Below are 25,348 nucleotides of genomic sequence, written 5' to 3'. Positions count from 1 at the left end.
TTACTAAACTAAGATGACAAATACCCCTATGATTACCGCACACTTCTGTTTCCCCTTTCCATTTGTACTGGAGAGTAGTTATACCTGGCTTACAATCCCCCAGGGCTCTACCTTCCTCCGAGGACAATGTGCACATCTTCCATATCCATTCTACTGCTATCTCTCCCCCGTGGTTCAGCATTTCACCATACACTCCATGAAGTCCAAGGGCTTTCCCTATTTTGACTTTCTTATTGCTTTCATTACTTCCATCCTACTGATATCTTCCTCCTTTCTCATCTTCCTCCTACTCCCAGCCATTCCCCCAATAGTCCCTTAAAGTGTTCTCTCCATCTGTTCACTTTTCTCCTTTCTTCACCAGCAATCTACCATTTTTATCTTCCACTCCCCTATTATCTTCTTTATCACCCCGTCCCAGAGGACTGGAAGTCAGGTATATTTATTCCCCTGTACAAAGAAAAACGGAAAAAAGAAGTGTGTGGTAACCATGGGGGCATTTGTCTTCTTAGTGTAATAGAAGTATATGGTAGGATACTTACGGACAGATTAGGGAAATAACAGAGGAAATTAGTTGGAGAAGAACAGGGAGGTTTTAGGAAGGGAAGAGGTTGTGTAGATCAGATATTTATTCTTATGTCTTTAGTGGAAAAGATTGTGGAGAAGAGAAAGAAATTGTATGCGGCCTTCATTTATTTGGAGAAAGCATATGACAGGGTTGATAGGTAAGGACTTGGAAAGTATTTAGAATATATTTAGTAAATGGGAAGTTGTTGAATGCCGTGAAGAGTATGCGTGAGAGTGCTACGGCTGCAGTGCTTGTGGATAGTGAACTGGGTGAATTTTTCTATTTGAAGGTTGGATTGAAACAGGGATGTGACATGTCCCCATGGTTGTTCGATCTGTATATGGATGGGATTATAAAAGAGACACAAGGTAAGACAGTGGATGTTGAAACAGCCCTAATGAGAGAGGGCAGTGTGTGGAAACTCCCTGTACTGTTGTTTGCAGGTGATACTGTGTTGAGAAGTGAAGGCCATGAGGAGCTGCAAGGCTTGGTGAATGAGTTTGGGAGAGTGTGTAAGAAACGGAATCTAAATATGAATGTAGGGAAGAGTAAAGTTATGGTCTTCGAGAGAAATGAAGTCACTGAATGTACAGTAAGGTTGGATGAGGAGGAAATGGAAAATGTGAGTGCGTTTAAGTACTTGGGTAGTGTGATGAGTAAGGATGGAAGTTTAGAGGGTGAAGCGACTGAAAGGGTACAGCAAGGAAGAAAGGTTACTGGTTCTTTGAAAGCAGTGATAAGATTCAGGGATATGAGCATGGAACTGAAAAAGTTAGTGTATGACAGTATTGTGATATCAACTCTAGAGTACAGAAGTAAAGCTTGGACCTTGTTGGAAGGACACAAGTCAAGAGTGAGAGCAGTGGAAATGAGTTATTTGAGAGAAGCATGTGGAGTCACATGGAGAAACAGACTAACAAATGGGGAAGTGAAGGAGCGTTGTGATGAGGATATGGATGTGATATGAAGCGTCAGGAGAAACACAATGAGGTGGTTTGGCCATGTGGAGAGGATGAAAGGCGAGAGACTGACGAGGAAACTGTATGTGAGTGAGGTGAAGGAGTGGTGAGGGAGGAGGAGGCCAAAGATGAGATGGAGGGATGGAGTGGAGAGGTATATGAGAGAAGGGTGTGTAAGCTGGGATCAGGGCAGTGAAATGGCTGGGAACAGGGCGACATGGAGGCAATTTGTTTGTGGCCATCCCTTATTGGATTAAGGCGTCTGGCAACAGATAGACAGACAGATCACCCTGTCTTTCTCTCTCTTAACCTCCCTGCTGAACATTTTCTTACATTCCCTCCACTTTACACTCAAACTCCTTCCAAACCCCTCATCCACTGTCTTCTTAAATTCTACTGATGGCATAAAATCCTTAGCACACACACACACACACACACACACACACACACACACACACACACACACACACACACACACACATTACATTTCCATTTCCATAGGCATCACTTCCAATAGGAATCCTTTCTCTTGGTACTTTGAACATGCGGAAGTGTTAATTCTACTTATTACTACTTTCCTAGATGATGGTGGGAGCTTGTAGAGCAGTTACATATACTGGTAGATATTCATTTATAAATGTGAGCAGAAATTAAAACTGATCTGGCATCTCGGACTGGAAGGTTTAAGCACTTCAGTCCAATGACATATCTCTTTTATCCTTGCTCTCTAGATGATTTTATTCGCCTGCGGACAGACTTTTTGAAGTGAAGGAATTAGAAAAAAAAAAAAAAAAACTCCATTAAATCCTTTACTTTTACGGCTCTCATAATATGAATACAAACGTTTGGTGTCAGCAAGAGTAAAATGTTATTGATGTTCTCGGCGGAACATCAATAGTGGCATCTTAACATATTCCTGGTGAAGACATAAATATCTTCTAAAATTTGAGGAATGCATAGCAGAAAAATCGCACCATCTGAAACACGCACTGGCGAAGACTCGATTTCTAGTGTATTTCACCAGTTGTAAAATTTCTTCAGACGGAATTAGGAAAGATAGCTGTTTCTTTGTATGTACACTACGAGCTTATTCAGATCAGGAAAGACTGTAATACAGTAATGACATTTACGAGTCGCTTGGATATGTATAGAGCGTCTAATCCTCAATTCACCTCGTTCATAGCAGAATAATAAAAAGATATCTGACTAATAGTATTATTATTATTTTTTCATTCAGATCACAGAGAATACGGCAAGACCGGAACATAAGTATACACCTTAGCACTCTTCCTCTACAGATTAATGATTTTCCTATATCCTATGACGTTTCGTTATTATCCGTCCCCGTCCCGGAGGGGCTCGGGAACAGGTACTGTTTTCACTCGGTTTATTTGTTTGTTTGTTTGTCTGTTAACAACTTTGCGCGAAAACTACGGGTGTAATTTTTTCTAATATTACAGGGATGATGAGCTATGACATGTTCACCTGATAAAATTTTGGGCCAAATTGGGCCAAGGCCTAGACTGTAGGCTCAAAAACTGTAAAAAGAAAAAATATTTTTTTCGCCATAACTCCTTTCAAATTCGTCTGAACGACATGAAACCAAAACATAAGGGTGCGTCTTTCAAATCAGCATCTTATACCATGCCTCATTACCCATCCATTAAGTTCAGGTTTCTCTTTTCATTCATGTCTCATTACATCAGGGGGCTCGCTCACCAGTTAGCGGTCGAGGGGTTAATGTCAGGTAGGTTGGGCCTAAAATTTCAAATGACCATTAAATCGTCAATTTTCACCCGATTTACTGCAAATTTGATATTTGACATCTCTGACTAGATATCCTGTTGTATTTGTACGTCAGCATGAAACTGATTGCCGGGGACGGGATTACTGTGCCTTGGCACCGTTTCATGTTCTATACTGCATTATGATCCTTTCATTTTCCTGCCGGCATCTGCTGAACGTTAGTGGGTGGAGAGTAGGGGTGGGGTAGCCTTCCTACTTTCTACGTCCGCCAACAATGTTGGACAGAGGTTATATGTTCATCCGTGTCTGTCTGTCTATTTGATTTTTGTGTGAGACTATTTTTTTTTCCTTGGATTTCAGTAAAGTCTGGTGGATTTGTGGTCAGCGAATTAAGAAAAAATAAAATAGATTTCGAGGCGGATCCTGACCCGGATGCATGGTTATTATTATTATTATTATTATTATTATTATTATTATTATTATTATTATTATTATAATCAGTAATAGTAGTAGTAGTAGTAGTAGTAGTAGTAGTAGTAGTATTTTTATTTAGAGCTGGCGGAGGATTGCGCCCTCTGAGGTTTCATATCAGGGAAGACTAACGCCTTACAACTAACTAGGTGAGACTGTAAAAATATTTGCGCGGTAGGAAAGAGGAATAACGCCAGTAACATAGAAAGCACTGAAAGAATGAGTACGTCTGCCTGCCCCAGTAAATTTGGTTTACAACTGTTGTTCTGCTTTCCTACCAGACGAGTACTTTTCCGGTTTCACATAGTCAACAATAATTATAGGGTCTTGGTCTTCCCAGCTACGCATTTTCAGAGAGCGTATAACTTTAGTAGCGCCAATAAAATGTATGGTTTCTCGCATCCGGATCGGGATCCACGTAAAAATCTAATGAACACTTCCTTAACCTACTGGGCACCTATCGACCAAAATATACAGAAATCCGATAACAATTTTTTTTTTTTTTTTTTTCATGATTTAGGTCTTGCAAGCAAACATAAAAAAAAAAAGCAGACACGGATGAATACATAACCTAATTCAACTTCGCTGGCGGGGGTAATCACAAATTTTAATGGTGCTGGCGGAGTTATGTGCATTTTGTGTATATCCTAGTCCATACTTGTCTTTGAGTCACGGTCTATAAGTACGTAATTAGTTATAGCTTGTCCTACAATGAATGGCACTGAAAAGACCGGTGGGTTTCTTGCTGTATGTTTACCTTGTGCTGTTTAGTTTATACTGCAGTCTACTATTCTTCTTTTGGGGGATAGAAGTTCAGGAACGTATAACTGGGCACTGGAGTTGTTTGATTATATCAGTGCCACAACGTGGAGACGTCATCCTCTTGTACCAAATGGGAAATAATGGAAACAAATAATAACAACGCCTATTGCATAACCGTATCAACGAAAAGTTTTTCAGGTTGTATTTGCCAATTTATATTTACTTGTTATACTCACCTGCTGGTCCAATAGGGTTTACATACAAGGGATGGCTGGGGTTCATTGTTCAAACAGTGTCCTATATGTTGAGGAAAAGTTGTATAGGACCAAATTTTCCTACGCCACTTTGAATACAACTGAATATCTTCTTTATGTTAATGATGAGACCATCGATATTAACACGATTTAAGTAGCATAGCCAGAGGAAAATGTTAAAGTGCAATAAATTAGATAAACAGCTAAGGAAGTGGTGGAGCGATGGTTCCTACACCACCCAGAATCAATATTAATATCATACAAGAAGATCAGGTGTAAAATGCAGAATAAACACGGCACATAAAAAAAAATGTAAAATGGCTGTTTGTTCAAAGTTGCAAATTGTTCAACCATTTGGGATATTATTTTATGCTCAGACTCCTTGAAGTTGCATAAAAAGGATAAGCTTACTTTCATATGCTCAAAAGTTGATAACAATGAGGAAGCAATATTCCTTGGGCACGCGAAGGGGAAATAGGCTAGGTTGATTTCCTTGAAAATAACCAAATATTGCGCAAACCCAAACTATCACACTTAATCATTAGAATAAAAGTAAAAGTCAGAAACAGCAGTTCCGCTGACTAACTTAAACGATGGTGTAATTTAACTGACACCCAAACTGTGCAGAAATATGTATGGTTTGTGCCGAAAAAAAAATTGCATTTTCAAATAGTTTGAGTCCAGTTTGTCTTGCCTTGTTTATGCACATATTGAGGTTCTGTAATTTATAGCAACAGAACTACATATATCATTTTTTCTTAAACTATGGCAGTATTTTGATCTTTGGGCTGCATACTGTACAAAAGAAAATATTGTTTTCCTTCCTCCTCTAGGGAATTGACACCCAAAGAAGGCTCAGACAGATGAATACAGGTCCAAAATGAAATTCTGAGAACACTCAGATAAGAAGGAAACTATGACTGAGCCTAGTGGGCAGCCACTATAAGTACGATTTTAATTGACCAGATGAGTCATGAAGTGGCAAAAAATAAGGGCCTTCATGAGGGAATATAACCGAGTTAAACATTCTAATACTGGTTAAAGGGCCATCTGTTCAAAACGACCATTATTTGATAAATTCTTGTTTCATCAGATGAAACAAGTCCTGTCCTAAATGTTTCGTGTCTAACCCCCCCCCCAAAAAAAAAAAAAGTAAATTCAGCCTACAAAGCTTAATGCTGAATCTCAGGTAAAATATCATAAATCTTATTATTGAAATTTTAATTATTGTAATTATTCATACATAACAAATATTCTTGATATTAGAACAGATTTCATTGTTCATGTCGTGCAGCCTTAAAGTTAGTTTAAAGTAATTTGCCATCTGCCTTTTTGTTTAATTGTTGTGCCCTATGCATCATTCTCACCTCTAAACTTTTGATTGTTTGCTGTCTTGGCACCGATAGTTAAATTATTTTAAACGGTATTTGTGTTCCAGGTAGTGTGATGTTTCCCCATCTTCATAACATATTTAAAAAAAAAATGCCAAATTAACCATGTCATTGTTTCTGAAAATCAAATTTGATGTTAAATATTCCAAAGTTCCTTTTGTGGTAGAATTGCATTATTATTGTCTGTTTTTGTAAAAATAACCAACTAATGTTTCCTAGAAGTAACCATTCAAATGCTTGCTCCTTGATGTTACGTGAAGGTAGTCTAATTACTATTTTCACCACGAACATGAGGCAATTGATGGGACTGCCTTGGTGTAGGCAGCCTTGAGAAAGATGATTCTCTCACTCATCTCCTCATGGAGTCATCAACTTCATGAAGTTCACCAATGGTTGGCTTGTTAATGGCTTCACCACTGGTCAGTCCTGTTGCCAACCGTAGGGTCATTACCGTGTACGTATTATCAGTGCTGGTTCTAGCATTCTGGGGACCCTAAGCGGGATTATATTTGGGTGTCTCCTAGACTAGGCCAGCAAAAACGTTAGCCTGGTTTCCTTTTACAGTGCTTTATAGGGCAAGTATATTTCAACTAATGCATGAGAATATGGTGTCTGGAGAGAATTATAACCTAATTAGTTAGATTTTAAAAAAACAGTAAGAGAGAGCCGAAGTGTGCCGTCACGTGACCATGGCAACATAGCAGACGACGCCGTTTGTTCCATAACAACAAAGCAAAAAGGATTAATACATATTAATAATGATTCACTGATTTGTTCGAGACTGTAATAACCAACCAGAAGTTTTAAAGTGAGCTTGTTTTTCGTTTCCTAGTGGATAAAGAGGAGTTAATGGGTGAGACAGCCCAATCATGTATTCAAAAAAGGAAGGAGGGTGTTAGAGCCGAAGTGCTGTCATGTAGAGATGTATGGTATGCAGGAGGACTACTGGGCCTTGGGAGCAGGCTGTGAAACCTATGCCTAGAGTCGGACACACACACACACACACACAAAAAAAAAATGTAGCGCCGAAAAATTTCGTACTTGATCATTACCATGAAGCTATCATTTTCGTAATCATACGAGAAAAAACACACTTGCTTTGTTTCAAAGCAGTATTAACAGCATTTCCTCGGTTAATGAATGTAAGAAAACAACAAAGCCACAACAAAACTTTTAGTGGATAAGGAACCATGGAAAATTTAGTGAGCCTAAACCAGGACCTAAAAATGTCGAACGTATCAACTCTGCTTTAACCTAAAAGCATTAGCGTCCAAACAGTCACAGAATGCTAAGAGGGAGCTTGAGTTCTACAAAACTGGAAAAAGTATGAAGGAGAGCAGTAGTGTGCCAGGTTCATGCAAATTATGATGGCATTTATTACTTTAATTACTGACTCAACTTATTGCAGTATATGATACAAATAATCACACATAATCAAAGTATATCTGCATAACTCATGGAATTCTGGCTTCCATGCTGGTTGATTGATCTCTTGGCTGACTTCCTGGTATCATGGCTGACTTCCTTATTGGCTTCTTACCTGGCCTTCTGGTTGGACTCCTGGCCTCCTCATCGTTCTCCTTGCCTCCTGGCTGACCTCATGACCTTTTATGCCCTCTTGGTTGGTTTCTCGAGCTTCTGGCCGGCCTCTTGTCCTCCTTGCCTCTAGGATGACCACATGGCCTCCGGTTGACCTACTTTCTTTGCGGGCCTCCTTGCCTCCTGGCTTGTGTACTGGTCTTCTGACTATCCTGATAGCTTTCTACCTGACCTTCTGAACCCTTGAATTATTTCCTGCCCTCCCCCTCCTTAGGTCTTCTCCAGACCTCCTAGCTGGTCTATTGGCATTTTAACTTGGCTATAGGTTTTGGCAGGTCTCCTGACTTCCTTGCAAGTCCTCTGGTTTGCCTAATGGCCACCTGGTCACTGGTCAGCCTGTTGTCTGGTCTCCTTTTTTGGCATTCTGGCCACGTGGACCCCTGGCCTCCTGCCTGCCCACCTTGCTTCTGGATGGTCTCCTGGTGGCCTCTTGTTTGGTCTTTGGCTTCCTGGTGGCCTTTTTCTGGTCTTTTGGCCTCCTTGTGACCTCTTTGTTGGTCTTTTTGTTTTTAATGGGCTTTCTGCTGGTCTTTTAACTTCCTGGAGGTCTCTTTGCTGGTCTTGTGGCCTGGCCTCCTGATGGTCTCTTTGCTGCCCTTTTGCCCTGGCCTCCTGGCTGTCTCTGCTAATCTCTTGGCTTTCTGTTTCATTCCCTGACCTTGTAGCTGGACTCATGGACTCTTGGCCAGCAGCATCATGGGCTTCTGTCCGGTGTCTTGGGCTGCTGACTAGTAATCTGGCCTTTCAGCTGCTGTCTGCTTTCCCAGGAGGCCTATTAACATCCTAGATAGCTTCCTGGTAGGCCTCCTGGTCATCAGTCGGGCTTCCTATTCTCCTGGCTGGCCTCTTGGCCCCAAGTTTGCCATCCTCGCATGCCTCCTTGTGTACTGGCCTCCAGGACTGCTTCCTTCCCTCCCAGCTGCCCTGATCTCATGGCTTATTTCCTGGCTTCCTAACTATTTTCCTTGCCTATTGCCGGGCTTCTTTGACTCTTAGAAAACTTTATAGACTCTGTAGTTTTCTTACCTCCTGGCTGACCTTCTGGCTTCCAGATTTCCTCTTTGCTTCCTGGCCCCCTTCATTCCTATCTAACATTCTGGTATTCCTCCAGGCCTCCTGGCTGGCCTCCTTGCCTCCAGAGTGGACTCTTGGCTCTCCTCCACGCCTCCTGGGTCTCTTCCAGGCCTCCTGGTTTGTCTCGTTGTTTCCAGGCTCTTTTCTTGGGTGGCTTTCCAGCAGGACTCCTGGTCTCTCAACTTGCCATCTGATTGTCCTCCTGGCTGACTTCCTGGTTAGCCTTCTGGCCACTTGGCTAATCCCCTTGCCTCGTGGCTCACCTCCTAGCTTCTTATTCTCTTCTAGGCCAGTTGGTTGGTGTCTTGGCTTTCTGCCTGGCCTCAAGGCCTCCCACCTTTCCTGCAGGCCTCCGGCCCTCCTGGGTAACCTGTTGGTTTACTCGCTGGCCTTCTGACTGACCTCCTGGCCTCTCGGCCTTCCAGCTGGTTCCTTGCTTCCTAGATAGGAGCCTCCTGGCTCACCTTCTGGCTTCTGGGCTATCCTCCTCCCGTCTTGAACGGCCTCTTTGTCTCCTGGGTGGCCTCCAGGTTCTTAGTTAGCATCTTGGCCTTTCCATTTGTTTCCTGGCTTCCTATATAGCTTACTGGCTTCCATCCTGACTTTCTAGCTGAACTCTTGGTTTTCTTAGCCTTCTGTCTGGCCATCTGGCTTCTTGGCAGATATCATAGCCTCCCCACTTGCCTTTTGGATGTCTTATTAGCTTCATGCTTGGCCTCCTGGCTTCTCTCCTGGCCTTTTGTTGGGCCTCTTGGTCTCCTGCCTTCTTGGCTTGCATCATGACCATCTTACTTGTTTCTTAGCCTCCTGGAACAGTCTCCTACTTGCTTTTCTGGCCTTCTGCTTGGCCTCTGCCTCTAGGCTTTGCTCTTGGTCTTTTGGTTGGCCTCTTCGTCTACTGGTTTGCTTCTTGGCCTCCTAGCAGACTTTCTGAACTCTCGGCTGACCTACTGGTTGCCCTCCTTTCCATCCGACTAACCTTTTAGCCTTCTGGTGTGCATTCCTCTTGGTCTTCTGGATGACCTTCTATACTTCTGTCTGGCCTCCAGGCCTTTTAGCTTAATTCCTGGCATGACTTTTGACTACTTGGCAGACCTACTGGTCTTCTAGCGTGCCTTCTGCCCTCTTGTCAGACCTCTTGACTTCCCTGCTTACCTCCCCAGTGGTTTACTGGACCACTTTCTTGCCTTCAGGCATCATTGTGTCTTGGCTAGCCTCGTGGCCTCATATATGGCCTACTGTCCTCCTTGTTGTCCTTTTTGCCTACCAACTGTCCGTCTGAGTTTTTAGTTGACTTCCTGGTGGTCCTCCTGGACGCTTGGCTGAATTCTAGCCTCCAGTTTGCCTCCTGTTCTCCTGGCTTATCTCATGGCCTCCTAGATTCCCAGATAGTCTCCTGACCTCTGGGAAGATCTCCTGAGCTCCTACCTGGCCTCCTGAGCTTTCGGTTTGCCTACTAGCCTCTTGTTATTGTTTGGTATTGTGGCTGACCTTTTGGCTTCTTGACTGGCTTCCTGACCTCCTTTTTGGCTATTTGGCTACATGGCAAGCATCTAACCTTCATGACTGGTCTTCTGGCCTCAGGTTTGCCTCTTCTTCTCCTAATTGGCTCCTGGATTCCTAACTGGTCTCCTAAGTGGCTTCCTTACCATCTGGCTTGCTTTCTGGCTTCTTGGCTGGTCTCCTGGCTGGCTTCCTGGTTTGTCTGTACGACTCCTTGCCAGCCTCCTGGCTTCCCTGGTGGCTCACTGGCTAGTCTCAAGACCTCATAGACAGTATCATGAACGGTGTCCTTGAGTACTGGCCTGTTGGCCTCTTGACCTCTTAGCAAGCCTTCTGATCGTTTGGCTGGCTGTCTAACCTCGCGTCTGACCTCTTGGACTTTTTGCTGGCCTCCTGGCTACCCAGTTGGTCTTTTGATTTCTTGGCTTTCTGGCTGTCTTCCTAGTTGGTTTCATGGCCTCCCGACCTTCGGGCCGGCTTTTTGGCCTCCTGGCTTACCTCTGAGCCTAATACTTGGGTTCTTGGTCTCCTAGCTTGCCTTCTGTCACCATGGCTAGCCTTCCATCCTCCTGACTGGCCACTTGGCCTTGGGTCTGACCTCTTTACCTCCCAGAGTACCTCCTGGCCTTTTAGCATGCCTTGTGACTAACCTTCTTGCCTCCATCCCTGCGTTCTGGCTGACCTGACCTCTTGGCATGCCTCCTGACTAGCCTGTGTACCTACTGACTGAATTTTATGCCTCCTGACTGGTCCTCTAGCCTCCTGGATGGTTTCTTGAATCCGTGAGTGGCCCCCTGGCATTATGATTGGCCTTCATGCCTCCCTTCCACCTACTCCTCTGTCCTCCTGGGTGTCCTCTAGGCTGACCTTCTGTATTGCCTTCTGACTGGCATCTTAATCTCCTGGCTTCTCACTTGGCTTACCAGCTGGCCTCCTGGATTGTCTTCTTTCCATCTGGCCTGATATATAGCCTCCTGACCAGCCTATGAGCCTACTGCCTGGCTTTCCGGTCTCCTGGCTAATCTCCCAACCTCTTGACTGGTCCCCTGGTACCATGACTGGCTTTCTTGCCTCACACCTTACCTTTTGTCCTCCTGGCTGGATTCATGGCCTCCTGGCTTAACTTCTGACCACCTGGCGTGCCTCCTGGCTACCCCCCTCTCATTCTAGCTGGTCTCCTTTTCTCCTGCCTATTCTCCTAGCCTCAATTTCGTGTTTCTTGACCTTTTGGCTAGATAGTGTCCTTGTAATTGGCAGTCTGTCCTCCTTGCTGACCTACTGGCATCATGGCTAGTCTACTGGTCACCTGGTTTGCTTTTTGACCCCCTGGGTGGCATTCCGGCCTCCTGGTTATCCTCCATGTCTACTAGCTTGTCTCCTAATCTATTGGCTTCTCGCATGGTTGTCTAGCTGACCTCCTCATCTTCCAGCTGACCTGCCGGCCTACAAACCTCTAAATGGACATCTTGGCTGGTTCACTGGTCTCCTGGCTGTCCTCTAACCCTGCCAGTTAGTTTCCTGGCTAGCCTTCTTGGTGGTTTGTTCGCTTGGCTAGTTCTCTGGTCCCCTACCTTCTTGCTTGGTAACTTGGCTGGCGTCCTGGCCTCCTGGTTGGCCTCCTACTTAACCATTTGGCAGACCTTCCTGCCTTTGTATTTGGTAGTAGCTTTTTCCATGAACCTGACCTCCTGGCTTATCTCTTTACCTCGTGGCGACCCTCCCGCATTTTTGTTGATTTCCCGCTTGTCTCCTAGCTGCCCTTCTGGTTTCTTGACTGGCCTCAAGAGTCTCCCCTTGGCAGGCCTTCTGACTGCATAGCTAGCTCTCTTGACTCCTGGCTGGAGTCTTGGCCACCTGATTAGATTTTGCACCTCCCGGCTGGCCCCTTGGTCTTTGGTTGTCTTCCTGATGTCGTGGCTGGCCTTCTGGAGTGTCGACTGGCCTAGTAGCCTTCCAGCTTGCTTCCTGGTCTTCTGGGTGACCTTACAGCCTTCTGGTAGGTTTCTTAGTTAGCCTTCTGATCTCCTGTCCTGCTTCTAGGCTCCATGGCTGCTCTCATGGCTTCTTGATTTGCCTCCTAGCTTACCACCTGGCCTAATGGCCAGGGCTTCATGGCCTAACTGACCTTTGGGCTTCGTGGCTGGCATCTAACTCTCCTTGCTGTCCTTTTGGCATAATGCATGGCCTGTCTCCTAGTTGTCTGTCTGGATTCCTAGCCTACCACCTGACTTCTTAGCCTACTGCCTTCCATCCTGAACCCACGAGTGCCTCCTGGCTTCCCACTTTTTTTTCTGGTTTTCTGGTTTCTTCGGTGGCGTCATTGCACCCCAACTGACCTCTCTAACTCCTGGTGTACGTCCTGCTTGGTTAGCCTCAGTACTTCTTGGCTTGCAACTTTCCTTCCCAGCTGGCATTCCATTACCCTGGCTGGGCTCGTGACCGGTATCTTGGCCTTCTGGCATTCTGGTTGATACCATGGTCTCCAGGTTAGCCTCGAGGCCTCTTACCTGGCCTCTTGGGTTGCCTCCTAGCCTTCTGGCTCGTCTCCTAGTCTCCTGATTGGCCTCCTAGCTTGTCTCCTAACCTCAAGTTTGGTCACCTGGTAACCGCAGGTGACATTCTGGTTTCCTGGTTCTCCTCTGGGCCTCTTGGCTGGCCCTCTGTCATCTAGCTTCCAGACCGTGCACTTGGCTTCTCGACTGATCTCTCCTTGCTTTCTATCTGGTTTTCTGACCAGTTGGCTGACTGAATGTATAGGCTTCTGGCTAACCCTATGGCCTCCTGGCTTAACTACTATCCTTCTGACTGGCACTATGACTTCCTGGCTGTCTTCCTAGCTTTGTGACTACCTCTTGGACTCCTGGTCTGGCCTTCTTGTCCCTCAACTAGTTTCTGGTTTCCTAGTCGACCAGGTGGCCCCCTAACAGGTCTCCTGACTTTTATGTGGGTTGCTTCTCTTTCTAGCTGGCTTCCTGTCTTCCTGGTTGTCCATCTGATCTCTTATGTGATCTCCGTTCCTCCTGGTTTGCCTCTTTCCTTTTCAGCTGGCTTCGTGGCCTCCCAGCCAGTCTGCTGGCCTTGTGGTTGACATTCTTGCCTTCTGTCTGACATTAGAGCCTTTTGACAAGCTCCTAGCCTCCTGGCTGATTTCACCTTGGTCTATCTTTTGACCTCTCAGCTGGCCTCATGGCCTCTTATTTGACTTACTAGCATTCTGAATGTCTTTTTGATCTCCCACATGGCCTCCTGGAATTCCGGCTGGCCTCTAGACGTCCTTGCCGTCCTCCTAGGTTTCTGGTTGATCTCCCGGCCTCTGGCTGGTATCCTGGCATTTTGGTCGGCCTTCTGGTTTCCTGGCTGACCTTCCCTCGTCACCGGCCACTTGGATTTTTTGGCTGGTCTCCTGGCCTCTCAACTAACCCCCAGCTCTTCCGTTTAACCTCCCTGCTCCCTGGCTGGTTTCATGCCCTCTTGATTGGTCTTTCACATGGCCTCCGGGTCTGCAGGTTTGCCACTCAACCTTTCCATTGACCTCCCTGCCTCAACCTCCTGGCTCCCTGGCTGGCTTCATGCCCTCCTTATTGGTCTTGTACTTGGCCTCCGGGTCTGCAGGTTTACCACTCGACCTTTTCGTTTACCTCCCTGCCTCCAGGCTTGCCTCTTGATCTCTCAGCTTGCCTTGTGGCCTACCAGCTGGCTGTCTGGCCTTCAGCCTGGCTTTCTGACCTGACTAGCCTTCTGACCTTCTGGCTGGCATCGTGGCCTCATGATTGGCCTCCTGGTTGGTCTCGTGATGTTCGGGCCAGGGTCTGGGCTTAATGACTGGCCTCCAGACTTCTTGAGTTGCCCCCTTTCCTTCTCTCTGATCTCCTGGTCACTTGGCTGGCCTTCTGACCTCTTTATTGGCCTTCTTACCTCTTGGCTGGCTATCTATCCTCCTAACTCGTCTTTTGGCTTCTTGATTGATCTGGTTTTCTGGCTTGTCTCAACTTCTCCTGGTTGGTCTCCAGACCTACTAGTTGGCCTCTGCCCTCCCAGTGGGCCTCTTTGCTGAATTTTTGGAGTTCTGGTTGTATTCACGACCTCCAGACTGGCCTGCTGTTCTCCTAGCATTTCTCATGACCTGTTCGCCAATTTTACGCTTAATGGGAGACCCATAACCCATTTGACTAGCCGTACGGCCTCTTAACCTCATGATTGGCCTCTTGGGTGCTTGGCTGGCCTCATGGCTTCTGAGCTAGCCTCCAGGCCATCTGCTAATGGACTTGCACTAGGCCGACACTGAGATGATACTGGGCTGGCACTGGGCAGGCAGGTCTTATACTGGAGCTGCTCTGACAGCAGGATGCCACTGGATCTACATTAGGCTACTAACGAGTTTACTGGCTCCACCGGCAATTGGTTTTCAATAGGCTGTCAATAGGCTTACTGGCAGTACTGTCACTTGGTTGACAATTGGCTATGAGAGTGTTTGCTAGCTGTCCCATGACTGACACTGGGCTAACCCTAGGCTGGCATTAGGCTGGCACTGGGCTAGTATTGAGCTTGCACAGAGCTAGCACTGTGGTGGCTGTGGGATGGCATCGGTTGGCAACGGGCTAGTAATGAGCTGGCATTGTCCTGATAATAAGCTGGTACTGGACTGACATTGGACTACAACTGAGGTTTGACTGAGATGGCACTTGGATGATTGGTTTGATTATTCTGTGGCTTGGCAGAGTGCTGGCAATGGACTGGCAGTTGGCTGACATTTGGCTGGCACTTAACTGACAATGGTCAGGCACTGGGTTTATCTTGGGCTGGCACTGTGCTGCCACTGAGCTGGCACTGGGCTGCCATTAGATTGGTGCAGTGCCGGCACTGAACTGGCACGGTGTTGGCACTGGGATTGCGGTGAACTGACAATGGGCTTGCACAGGACTGGCTTATGCCGTGCATAGCGCTGGTATTATTCTGGCACTGGGCTGGCATATTGTGATCTGGATGACACGTATCTGGCACTGGTCTGGCAGTGCCCTGGAACTAGGCTGCACTGAGGTAGCACTGACTTAATGACAAACTGGCAGTATGGTGGCACTGGTTTTGCATTTGACTGGTTGGCACACAACAGGTACTTGTCTGGCCTGGCAATAATTTGGCATTAGACTGGCACTGAACTTGCACTAGCTGGCACTGGGTTATCACTGGACTGGTACTGAGCCGGCACTGGGTTACATTGGACTGACCTCGGGTTGGCACTGGGCTGGCACTTGGCTTGCACTAGACTGTATATGGCTAATACTAAACTAAAATGCATATGCACTGGGTTTGTAGTGGATTAGCACAGGACTGAAAATTGGATGTCTCACTGGACTTGCATTGGGCAGGCACTGAACTGGCACTGGGTGGCTATGGCTAGCACTGGCATGGCTTTGGACTGGCTGGCTGGGCTGGCAGAGGACTGGCACTTGGTTGGACTTATGCGGAAACTCGGCTGGTACTGGGTTGGCACTAGATTGGGTTTGGGTTAGTGCCAGCAGTGGATTGGCACTGGTCTGACTGATATTAAGATGACATTGGGCTTTGAATGGGTTAGCTCCAGGTTGGCAAAAGATTGTCACTAAGTAGACTCTGGGCTGGGACCGAATGGCAAAAGGCTGACACTGTGCTGACACTTGACTGAAATTGGACTGACACTGGGTTGGAATTGGCCTAGCTGGCTGGACTGGTACTACTGAGCTACAACTGGGCTAGCACTGGACAGCCATGACTGGCACTGAGCTGGCACTGGGGTGGAAGTGGAGTAGCATCAGGTTGACACTGGACTGGCACTGGACGATCACTGAACTGGAACTGGATTGGCTCTGAGCTTGCAAGAGCTGATACTGGGCCAGCCCTGAGGTGGGTCTGGGCTGACGCTTGGCTAGCACTAGCTTTCACTTGGTTAATATTTGTCTGGAAATGGTATGGCACTGGCTAGAGCTAGGTTAGATTGGCATGACACTAGGTTTTCATTAGGTTAACACAGGACTGACTGGCACTGCATTGGATGCCAATGGACTGGCACCGAACATGCACTGGGTAGTTTCTTTAGGCTGGCCGGCTGGGCTGTCATTAGTCTGGATATCATTAAGCTGACATGTGGTAAGAATTTATTAATGTATCTCTGTGCTCACTGGCTGGGAAGGAACTTGGTTAACTTAAAATGAGCTAATACTGGGCAAGCTGACTCGCCTGGCACTGAGCTGGAACTGGGTTGGCACTAGGCTGGCACTGGGCTCGGCCTGCTCTGCCTGCCAATGGGCTGGCACGGGGTTAGCTCCAAAATTTCACTGGGCTTTCGCTGGGTTTAATCTGGGCATCACTGGGCTGATATCTGGTTGCCACTAGACTTGAACTAGTCTAGTACTGAACTGTCACTAGAATAGAAATGACCTGAAACGCGACTGGCACTAGGCTGTTATTACATCGACAATCGAATGGCACTGTGGGGGCCTCCTGGACTGGCGATGATCTGGATTACTTGGTTAGCTGTGATCTGGGTGGTACTGGCCTGGCACTAAGAAGGCTGGCTGAGCTTGTACTGGCTAACACTCAATTTGCTGGCACTGGGATCCCACTGAGCGGGTTGCCTGGGCTTGCAGCGGGCTCTCGATGGACCAGGTTAGGAGTGACCTGACTGGAACTGGGCTGTAACTGGGCTTGTAATGGGCTGGTACTCAGCTGGCTCCCACCGGACTGGCACTGGGTTTACACTGAGCTGGCACATCACTGGCTGGCTTGGCTGGCCCTTGGCTAAAATTGAACTGGAACTAGGTTGGCACTGGAATGATATTGAGCTAGAACTGATCTGGATAGGTCTGGCTCTGGGTTGTTACTAATCTAGACATGACCGGCACTGACCTGACCCTGTGATGGCACTGGTCTAGCACTGAATTTGCAGTGGACTTATCTGGGCTGGCACTGTGTTGGCTGGCTGGCTGAACGTGCACTGGGCTATCACTGGGCTGGCACTTTGCTGGCATTGTGCTGATACTAAGCTGGTACGAAACTGGAGAGGGATGCCTTCATGTGGTGGCACCGTTATGGCCAGGCATGGAGTTGTCTGATTTTACAAATATCCCTCTGTCTCCTCCCTATCCGCCGAGAGGATGAGGGTGGACTACGGGAAATGAGCAACTTCCACCTGCAGTCCATTAGGTTTACATTCAGATGAGCTTGTGGTTTCTGCAACTACTATTTCTACTACAAGGCTGGCATTCAGCTGGCACAGGGAAGGTAGGCTAGGCTGGCGCAAAGGACTAAGCTGGTATTGTTGGAAGTAGGCTGACTTGCTGGCTGTTATTATGCATGCTCTGGACTAGCATTGGTGTGGCACTGGGCTGGCACTGATATGGCACTTGGCTGACTTTTATTGGGGGGTTGGTTGGACTAACATTAGTCTAGCCCTAGGCTGGCACTGGTCTGGCGTTGGGTTGGCACCGGAACTGCACTAAGCTGACTGGTGATGCACTGACTGGCTGAGCAAGCATTTGGTTGGCAATGAAGTAGCTGGCATCAGGTTGAGTGACACTGGGCAGGCACTGTGCTGGCACTAGACATGTAGTTGGCTGGTACTGGGCTGGATGTCTGAGTTTGCACAGAACTGGTACTGGCCTGGCTCTCACCTAGTTGACACTTGGATGACACTAGATTGTAATCGGCAGTTATTGGGTTGCCACATCGCTGGCTGGCCTATGACTGGGTTAGAACTGGGAAGGCATTGGATTGGTTACTGGGTTGTTACTTGGTTGGCACTAGGTTGGCCCTGGGTTGACCCTGGGTTGGCATTAGGCTGGCTGGCTGGCCATGCAGTGTGATGTTACTGAGCGGGATGGAATGGTGACACTGGGCCAGAGCTGGACTAGATCTGTGCCAACATTTGGATGGCACTGGGGTGGAGCTAGCTGGCACTAGACTTAATCTGGATTAACTCTTTCTAACAGGCTCTTTGCTGTAACTGGGCTGACTAGATGGGATGGCAGTGACCTGGTTAACACTTTTGTTGTACTGGTCTGGGACTGAGCTGGGACTGGGTTGCATTTGAAATGGTACTTTGCTGATTCAGAGGTGGAAATGGCTGGAACTGAGTTGATAGTAGGCTAATATTTGGTTGGCACTGGGCTGGTATTGAACTGGAACTAGGCTAATAACAGCTTGGCACTGGAATACGACTGGGCAAGCTAGCTGAGCTTGCGGTAGGTTGGCATACGGCTGGTTGGCAGTGCCATCACAGGGCTGGATGGCTCTGGGCAAGCACTGGGCTTTCATTGGGTATGTTGATTAGGGCCTCACTGGCCTAGCATTGGGCTGGATTTGAGATGGCCCTGGGCTGGCACTGTGATTGCACTGGCCTGTTACTGGGCTTAATGGCTGGGCTGGGAAAAGGGTAATTGAAAATGGGCTGGTGCTGGGTTAGCACTATTCTGGTACGAGGTTGACTGGCTTGGCTGGCAGTTGGGTTGCAATGGGCTGACACTGGACTGACACTGGGTTTGCACTGGGTCGTAAGTGGGCTTGCTGGCTGGGCCAACACTGGGCTGGCACTGGAGAGAAACTGCTAGCATTGAACTGGCAATGAAATGGTATTAACCTGGCACAGGAATTGCACTGGGTTAGCACTGGGATGGTACAGGAATGGCTAACTGGACATGCAGTGGGATGCAGCTCGGCTGGTTGATTGAGCTATAACTGAGCTGGATGTCAATAGGCTGGCATTGGTCTGGAGTTAGGCAGAACCGGATTGTTACTGAACTGTACTATTTCGAACTGGACTAGCACTGGGCTGGGACTGAGCCGAAATGGGCTAGCACTGGACTAGAACTGGGCTGGTACCGGACTTTCACTGGATTAACACTGGGCCAGCATTGGGCTAACGTAGGACTGTCACTGCTCTGGCCCTGAGCTAGCACTGGGCTGGCTTTGGGTTGACACCGCGCTAAGACTGGGGTGGCATTGGGCTTTCACTGGGCAGGCTGGCTGGACTATCACTGGACTACAACTCGGCGGCGTTGGGCTGGCACTGTGAATACACTGGTGGCACTGGGCTGACACAAGGCTTCCTGGCTGAGTTGGCACTAGGCTAGCTGGCAGTCGGTTGGCACTAGCCGGACATTGAGCTGAAACTGTAAATGGAACTGGGCCTGAGCTTGGTTTGCTGTCTAGGCTGGGACTGGACTGCCGTGCTGGGCTGGCTCAGGGCTTGCTGGCACGTAGCCAAACACTGGACTGACACTGTGTTGGTACTGGGCTAACGTAAAGTTGGCACTAGATTGGCAATGGGCTGGTACTGGGCTGGCACGGAATATTACACTTGGCTGGTTGACAGTGTGCTAGCACTGGGCAGGCAATTGAATATGTTCAGTATTCCCAGTCTGGTCTAGTAATGTGTATGATAGATTTGCCGGCCTAAGCACGTTACGCGAGGCCAGCTATCGGCCTTTGACTCATTATCACTCTCATGGTAGTGCTTCTAAAGACCATTGTAATCATCCACCTCCTCCTCTTTCACCACCTCACCCCCACAACCATTATCATTATCCTTTCATTTTTCTCTAGCAGGATGGGGCGAGTATTATCCCCAAATTATTCCTTGGTAAAGAAAATAAAATATGTTAAAGTACTATGAACATTACTTAATATCCTTTCAACAAATACAGCATGTCGGTCATATACAAAGTTAATATCATGTGATACTTTTTAAAAGATGTTGTTTGAAGGAACTAAGGATACACCGTGATACAAATGTGTATTATACGGCTGTTTACATAGAACCTATTCAGTTATAAGATAGTATGGATCATGAGAAGAAAAACAGACCAGCATAATGAATGCTTTTCAGGTACTTGTATTAAATATATATATATATATATATATATATATATATATATATATATATATATATATATATATATATATATATATATATATATATATATACTGGTGACCATTCTTTTTAACAGCCAAGTGAAGATATGTAACTGAATGCCATTTCCGAGTGGCGTAGGAAGTTTCATAAAATCTCCTCCTTAGCGATTTGTATTGCACATTACACCATCTTACTGGCTTTGCCATTTTAATCACTATATCATCGATGAAAAACAGAAGGAGACATTAAGGTGCATTGTGGAAAAAAAAAAAAGTCTCCATAGAAGAGGTGGTACGATTTCACTAAAATCACTTGGAATTCGATCTTGTTAACCATTTCACTCCAGTGACGTACCACAGAACAATTTCATTCAGCTCTGAAGATACTTTCCGAACTAGAGTTAAATATTACCCTCATAAAGGGCATTGTTTCCCACATTACACTTTGATTTTGTCATTTATGCTATTTACAAAATATAGTTTTATCAACAAAGTTTGTATCAACAACATGCAAGACGAAATTGAAGTGCAATATGCAGAACAATTCGCAAAGGAAGAGATGTTACGAAAACTTCAAAACCACATACAATACGGCTCTCTGGTACATGCCAATGGCCCTCAGCCTCACCAGATCGTCTGTTCTGTAGCCAGAATAAAATCTTAGTCATCATCATATTGTGGAGGTTGGTCTCTTTAATCAAAGGCCACTTTTTACGCGTGCAGTAGACTGATACCTTCACGCAGTGGCACTAATAGAACCCAAGCGGAGAGTTGCCAGGTATTAAAAGATCCTTGAAATGGAGGATGGTGGACTAAAGGAAAGGGGATACTTTATCCTGCATTCCACGGGGTTCATATCTAGATTAGTTTGGGACCACAATTCATATATATATATATATATATATATATATATATATATATATATATATATATATATACACACACACACACTGTACAGTATATACTCTACAGACAAATATTGTTTTTCAGACAAAGGGAAATGAAAGGTGGTGAAGGATTAAGTGAAGGGTGTGGGCCATATTCAAAGTGGCATTCGAGGCTTTGTAGCACCTCTTCCATATCGAATTATTCTGTATACTACACGGTGACATTTTCTTGTATTATATAATTTTTAATACTAATATAGTTATCAATAACATAAAAGTATATACTAGAGTGTACAGTAAAGTGCAGAATGAAATGCTAAAGAAAAAACACTACGAAGCCTCTCACACCGCTTGGCTTTAGTCTCTATATCTTATCAATCTATTTCGTAAAGTCTCTACAACACTGAAAAACCTCGTCCGGAAATAGCAAGAAAAAAACTGAACAACACATCACCAGTTTTAAAGGTTAACCACATTATTCTGACTCAGTAATGTCTCTTTTATTCGTCCTCCTACCAGACCATTTTACTCAGCTAAAGAGAGCATCCGAAAGTAAATGGGTTAAATAAAGGCTATATTTCATTATTCCAGTTTGAAAAGTCTCTCCTAATCTGAGTAACATCATTTGGCAACAACAAGAATAAACTGGGCAATACGTGACAACATTTCACAGGTAAAGAAAAGAATACCTAAAACCACAGGACAGGAGACAGTGTCCTCCAGCAGCAGGGCATTCAAAGGTTAAAACAAAATATGATACAGTAGATGCTAGATAAGTTGTCGGGTAAGTAGCTGGGTAACAGGTGGTATACAAGAGATAAGCCTGTGGATGAAGAAGTGGATGTGATATTATTTCGGAATTATACCCACTGATATATAAATATTTAAATTAATATGCTCGCAAATTACGTTATGCAGTTATAAGTATTTTTTCTTATAAAAACATCCGTTGCAAATGCAATTGTTTAGTGTGTAATAAATAACATATTTGTGAGTGGGGCATATCCTGATCATAGCTTCCTCAGGTATCGCATTTACATCATATTTGGTAAGTTAGGGTAAGTTAAGCTAGGTTAGGTTTGGTTAACATAGGTTAACATGAACACATAAATTCAGTGGTTATATGCTACTTTCATTGCCCTTTATATGGATATTACTCTGAAAATATACCGCGGAAATTGGGGTGGTATTTGGACTCTAGCATCCCGTGGTTAACAAATGAAGTGGAAGGCGGTGCGCCCTCGAGACCCAGTGTTGAGAAAGTCGGCGGGTGATACACTGTGCAGGAGGTGAGTAGAAAGAAGGTGGAAGCAACAGCTTAGCAGGAAAGTCAGCAATGAACAGCACCTCATCCGATGAACCCCTGACATGCTGGCCACCTCTGTAACAAAAACATCGTTAAAGGAAAGCTCCAGCACATATCTCAGCAACTAGAGGTGCTCTATTCCTATGAAGCTGTCAAGACTACATTTTGTTAGAAGAGCATTCTCAAAATTAATAATATCCCAGTCATTACACTGACATTTTAAAAACTGAGTCAGCGTTTTATCATACACTCTGACCATAGGAATCTTTGCCCTGGACATTTCAGTTACTTCCATTCAATTAAAGATAAGAAAAGAAATAAAAATTAACACAAAATTATTGTACAACAGACAGTGAAGAGGCAAATGCGTTTCTGGGCCATTTGGTTATGAATGAAACTCGTACGAACAGTATTATTTAGTACGCTAAGTAGTTCACAGAACATGTTCAGCTAAATCCATAAAAAGATTTGCGGGTGAGAATTTTTTCGAAACTGTAATAATGTGATCTCCGAAATCAGTGCTCCAACTTTCTTTTTCCAAATTTGGCATGAATGTAATAGATAAAGGTTACAAACTATTCTGTTGATCAGATTTTCATAGATATTCAAATTTCAATATAATAAAGAAAATATAAAAAATAACCTATAAAAATTTCACCATCAAATAAAAACATATCATCCACTCACTTGATGTAGTGCTGCCTGCTTCTTCCTAAGCATTTATCATTCTTTTTCTGTGTCTGCCCTCCTCTCTTCTTATTTCTCGCATCTTTCCTGTCACTTCTTACTGCTTTTCATTTCTTTACAGGTGGCTTTACATTGAGTGACAAGTCAAATGGTTTCCTGTAAGCCAAGAAACCATTTACAACGCAGGTTGGTAACCATATAACCAAACCATACGTGCTCCCTACGTGTCAACAAGTGGGTTGGTGGAGGGTTAGTGCCCCTCCCTGTTACACAAATAACTCAAAGTCAAGGGGCCACCTCTTACGGGATTATGGCGTCTGGCAATAGATAGATAGATAGTTTAGAATGATATCCAGTCAAATGAATATCGTTAATTATAATGAATAATTTAAATGGCAGATAGTCTAGATAGATAAAGAATATAATTACAGATACAGCCATAGGACACTTGACTACAATCAGACTCCTCACCACCATGATGGTGGCGCGGAACCGAAAAACTTATCAAATACATGCCAAGAGAACCCATATATGAGCAGCAATGAGACGGACAGTAATGACTGCTGAAATATTTGAGGAAATGTCAACTCTTTCGCACATCGTATAAACAAGTGAAAAAGGGTGAGTTAACTAAATGGTGCAGTGTGAATACATAGTGCATTCCACAGCTCGTTAGGTATGGCAGTCAATACACCATAGTTCAAAGTGGTCACATGTATTTTTTTTTTTATCGTCTTTATATCTTTACATGTATGAGGATAGAGTGTTGCTTAACGTCTTGTCACGTCCAGTGTAAATTTCATCTTTTTGCTATCAGATTATTTTACTGAACTCTGGAAAGCCTCCAGTACTAAAGGAGTTTATCAAAGCTACATCTAACCCCTCCTGTGCAAAGTGTTTATCCTAATCGTTAGGAGATGGCAAGAAAAAACAAAAAGACTTCCTCAGACTCAACGAGTTAAGACCAAGAACGAACACTATAAGTACCGCCATTTATCCAAAAAAATTTCCGACACTAGTCATATTAATAACGTACACGAATGTTAACATCTTACGATCATTTATGAGACACCTCTATTTGTTAGATGTGATAGTCTGCATCCCACATTACAATGTAGTAAGCAACAGTACAAAAAGGTATGGCATATTCTCTTATCACCACATGTTTCGGAAACTGTCATAAATGGAGCTTTTATTCTTCATGTTTTCAGTTTCAACAAGTGATGCCAGGCACAACAAACCTCTTGTGACAGCAATTATTTTATTTTCAACCATTTTCAAGTTACAGCCGTCTGAAAATCCGTGATCATGCGTTTCACTGTTGAAGGTTACTCAAAGTTAAATGTCATGGTGTCAAATTAAAGCCCATATGAGACTTAATCCGCCCTGTACCGACAAATTTATTACAAAACCCACCTCCAAAACCCTACAAATTTTCGACTTTTTTTTCTTTGCTCAAACCTCTGATTTTGGAGAGAAACAATGGAAAATCACCAAGAAAGTGCTCACCTGAGGTTATAAATGGTCTAGACAGGTGACCCTCTGAACACCCGATAAGTGTGTTTTGTGTAGCTGTGCTGCTACTGTCGTACTTTCTATGGTAGGGTATCTGTTGGAAACCACTCAAAATACGTACATATTTATTAATCTGGTAGAAATTTACATGTAGTACAAGAATATATTGGTTTTCACACAAAAATATATGTGATATAAGCGTTGTTTCATTCACGCACACATGAAAATTGCGGAATTCTTCCACAATTTACTCACTATGACTGTTGTTTCAACTTACATTCTATTTTTCAACTTACATTATACTTTTCCACTAACATTATACCAGTTTCAACCTTATATAACTTATTACTTATTTACAGGCTTTACTATTATAGTGAGCGTCATATTATCACATATTTACAGGCTTTACTATTATAGTGAGCGTCGTATTATCACATATTTACAGGCTTTACTATTATAATGAGCCTATCTCAACCACACACATTATCAGTAATGTACTAAAATGTACTAAGGTGTGGTAGAAAAAGGTGTACCGTGTATACAGATAAAAAATCATGCTCAAAATTTGAAAAATGTGCAAACGACTGACCTTGCAATAGCAAAACGTACATCGTACGTTGTGGGGACTGAGCATGAAAAAAAGTTGCAACGTGCATCGTACGTCGTGGATACGGGGCGGGTTAATAATAGTATATATATCTTAAACCAGTTTCGAGTTATAGCCCCTGAATATCCGTGACCTTG

The 25,348-nt window shown here is 44.8% G+C and overlaps 1 protein-coding gene across 1 annotated transcript in view; it reads right to left on the bottom strand.

The window, feature by feature from the left end:
- Window positions 1-17,751: 17,751 nt before the first annotated feature.
- LOC145391002 (limbic system-associated membrane protein-like) overlaps window positions 17,752-25,348 on the bottom strand; it is a 51,514-nt gene continuing 43,917 nt past the window's right edge. The window contains exons 10-11 of the mRNA XM_080265734.1: window positions 18,776-18,913; window positions 17,752-17,970 (exon numbers count right to left, since the gene is read on the bottom strand). Coding sequence (XP_080121860.1) covers window positions 17,752-17,970; window positions 18,776-18,913 — 357 coding nt within the window. The remainder of the gene's footprint in view (window positions 17,971-18,775; window positions 18,914-25,348) is intronic.

This window comes from Coenobita brevimanus, chromosome 16, assembly GCF_032717465.1.
Source record: "Coenobita brevimanus isolate Jiangsu-jjx chromosome 16, ASM3271746v2, whole genome shotgun sequence".
Lineage (NCBI taxonomy): Eukaryota > Metazoa > Arthropoda > Malacostraca > Decapoda > Coenobitidae > Coenobita > Coenobita brevimanus.
Note: the sequence above shows the minus strand (reverse complement) of the source record. Positions and strands in the feature narration are given on the sequence as shown.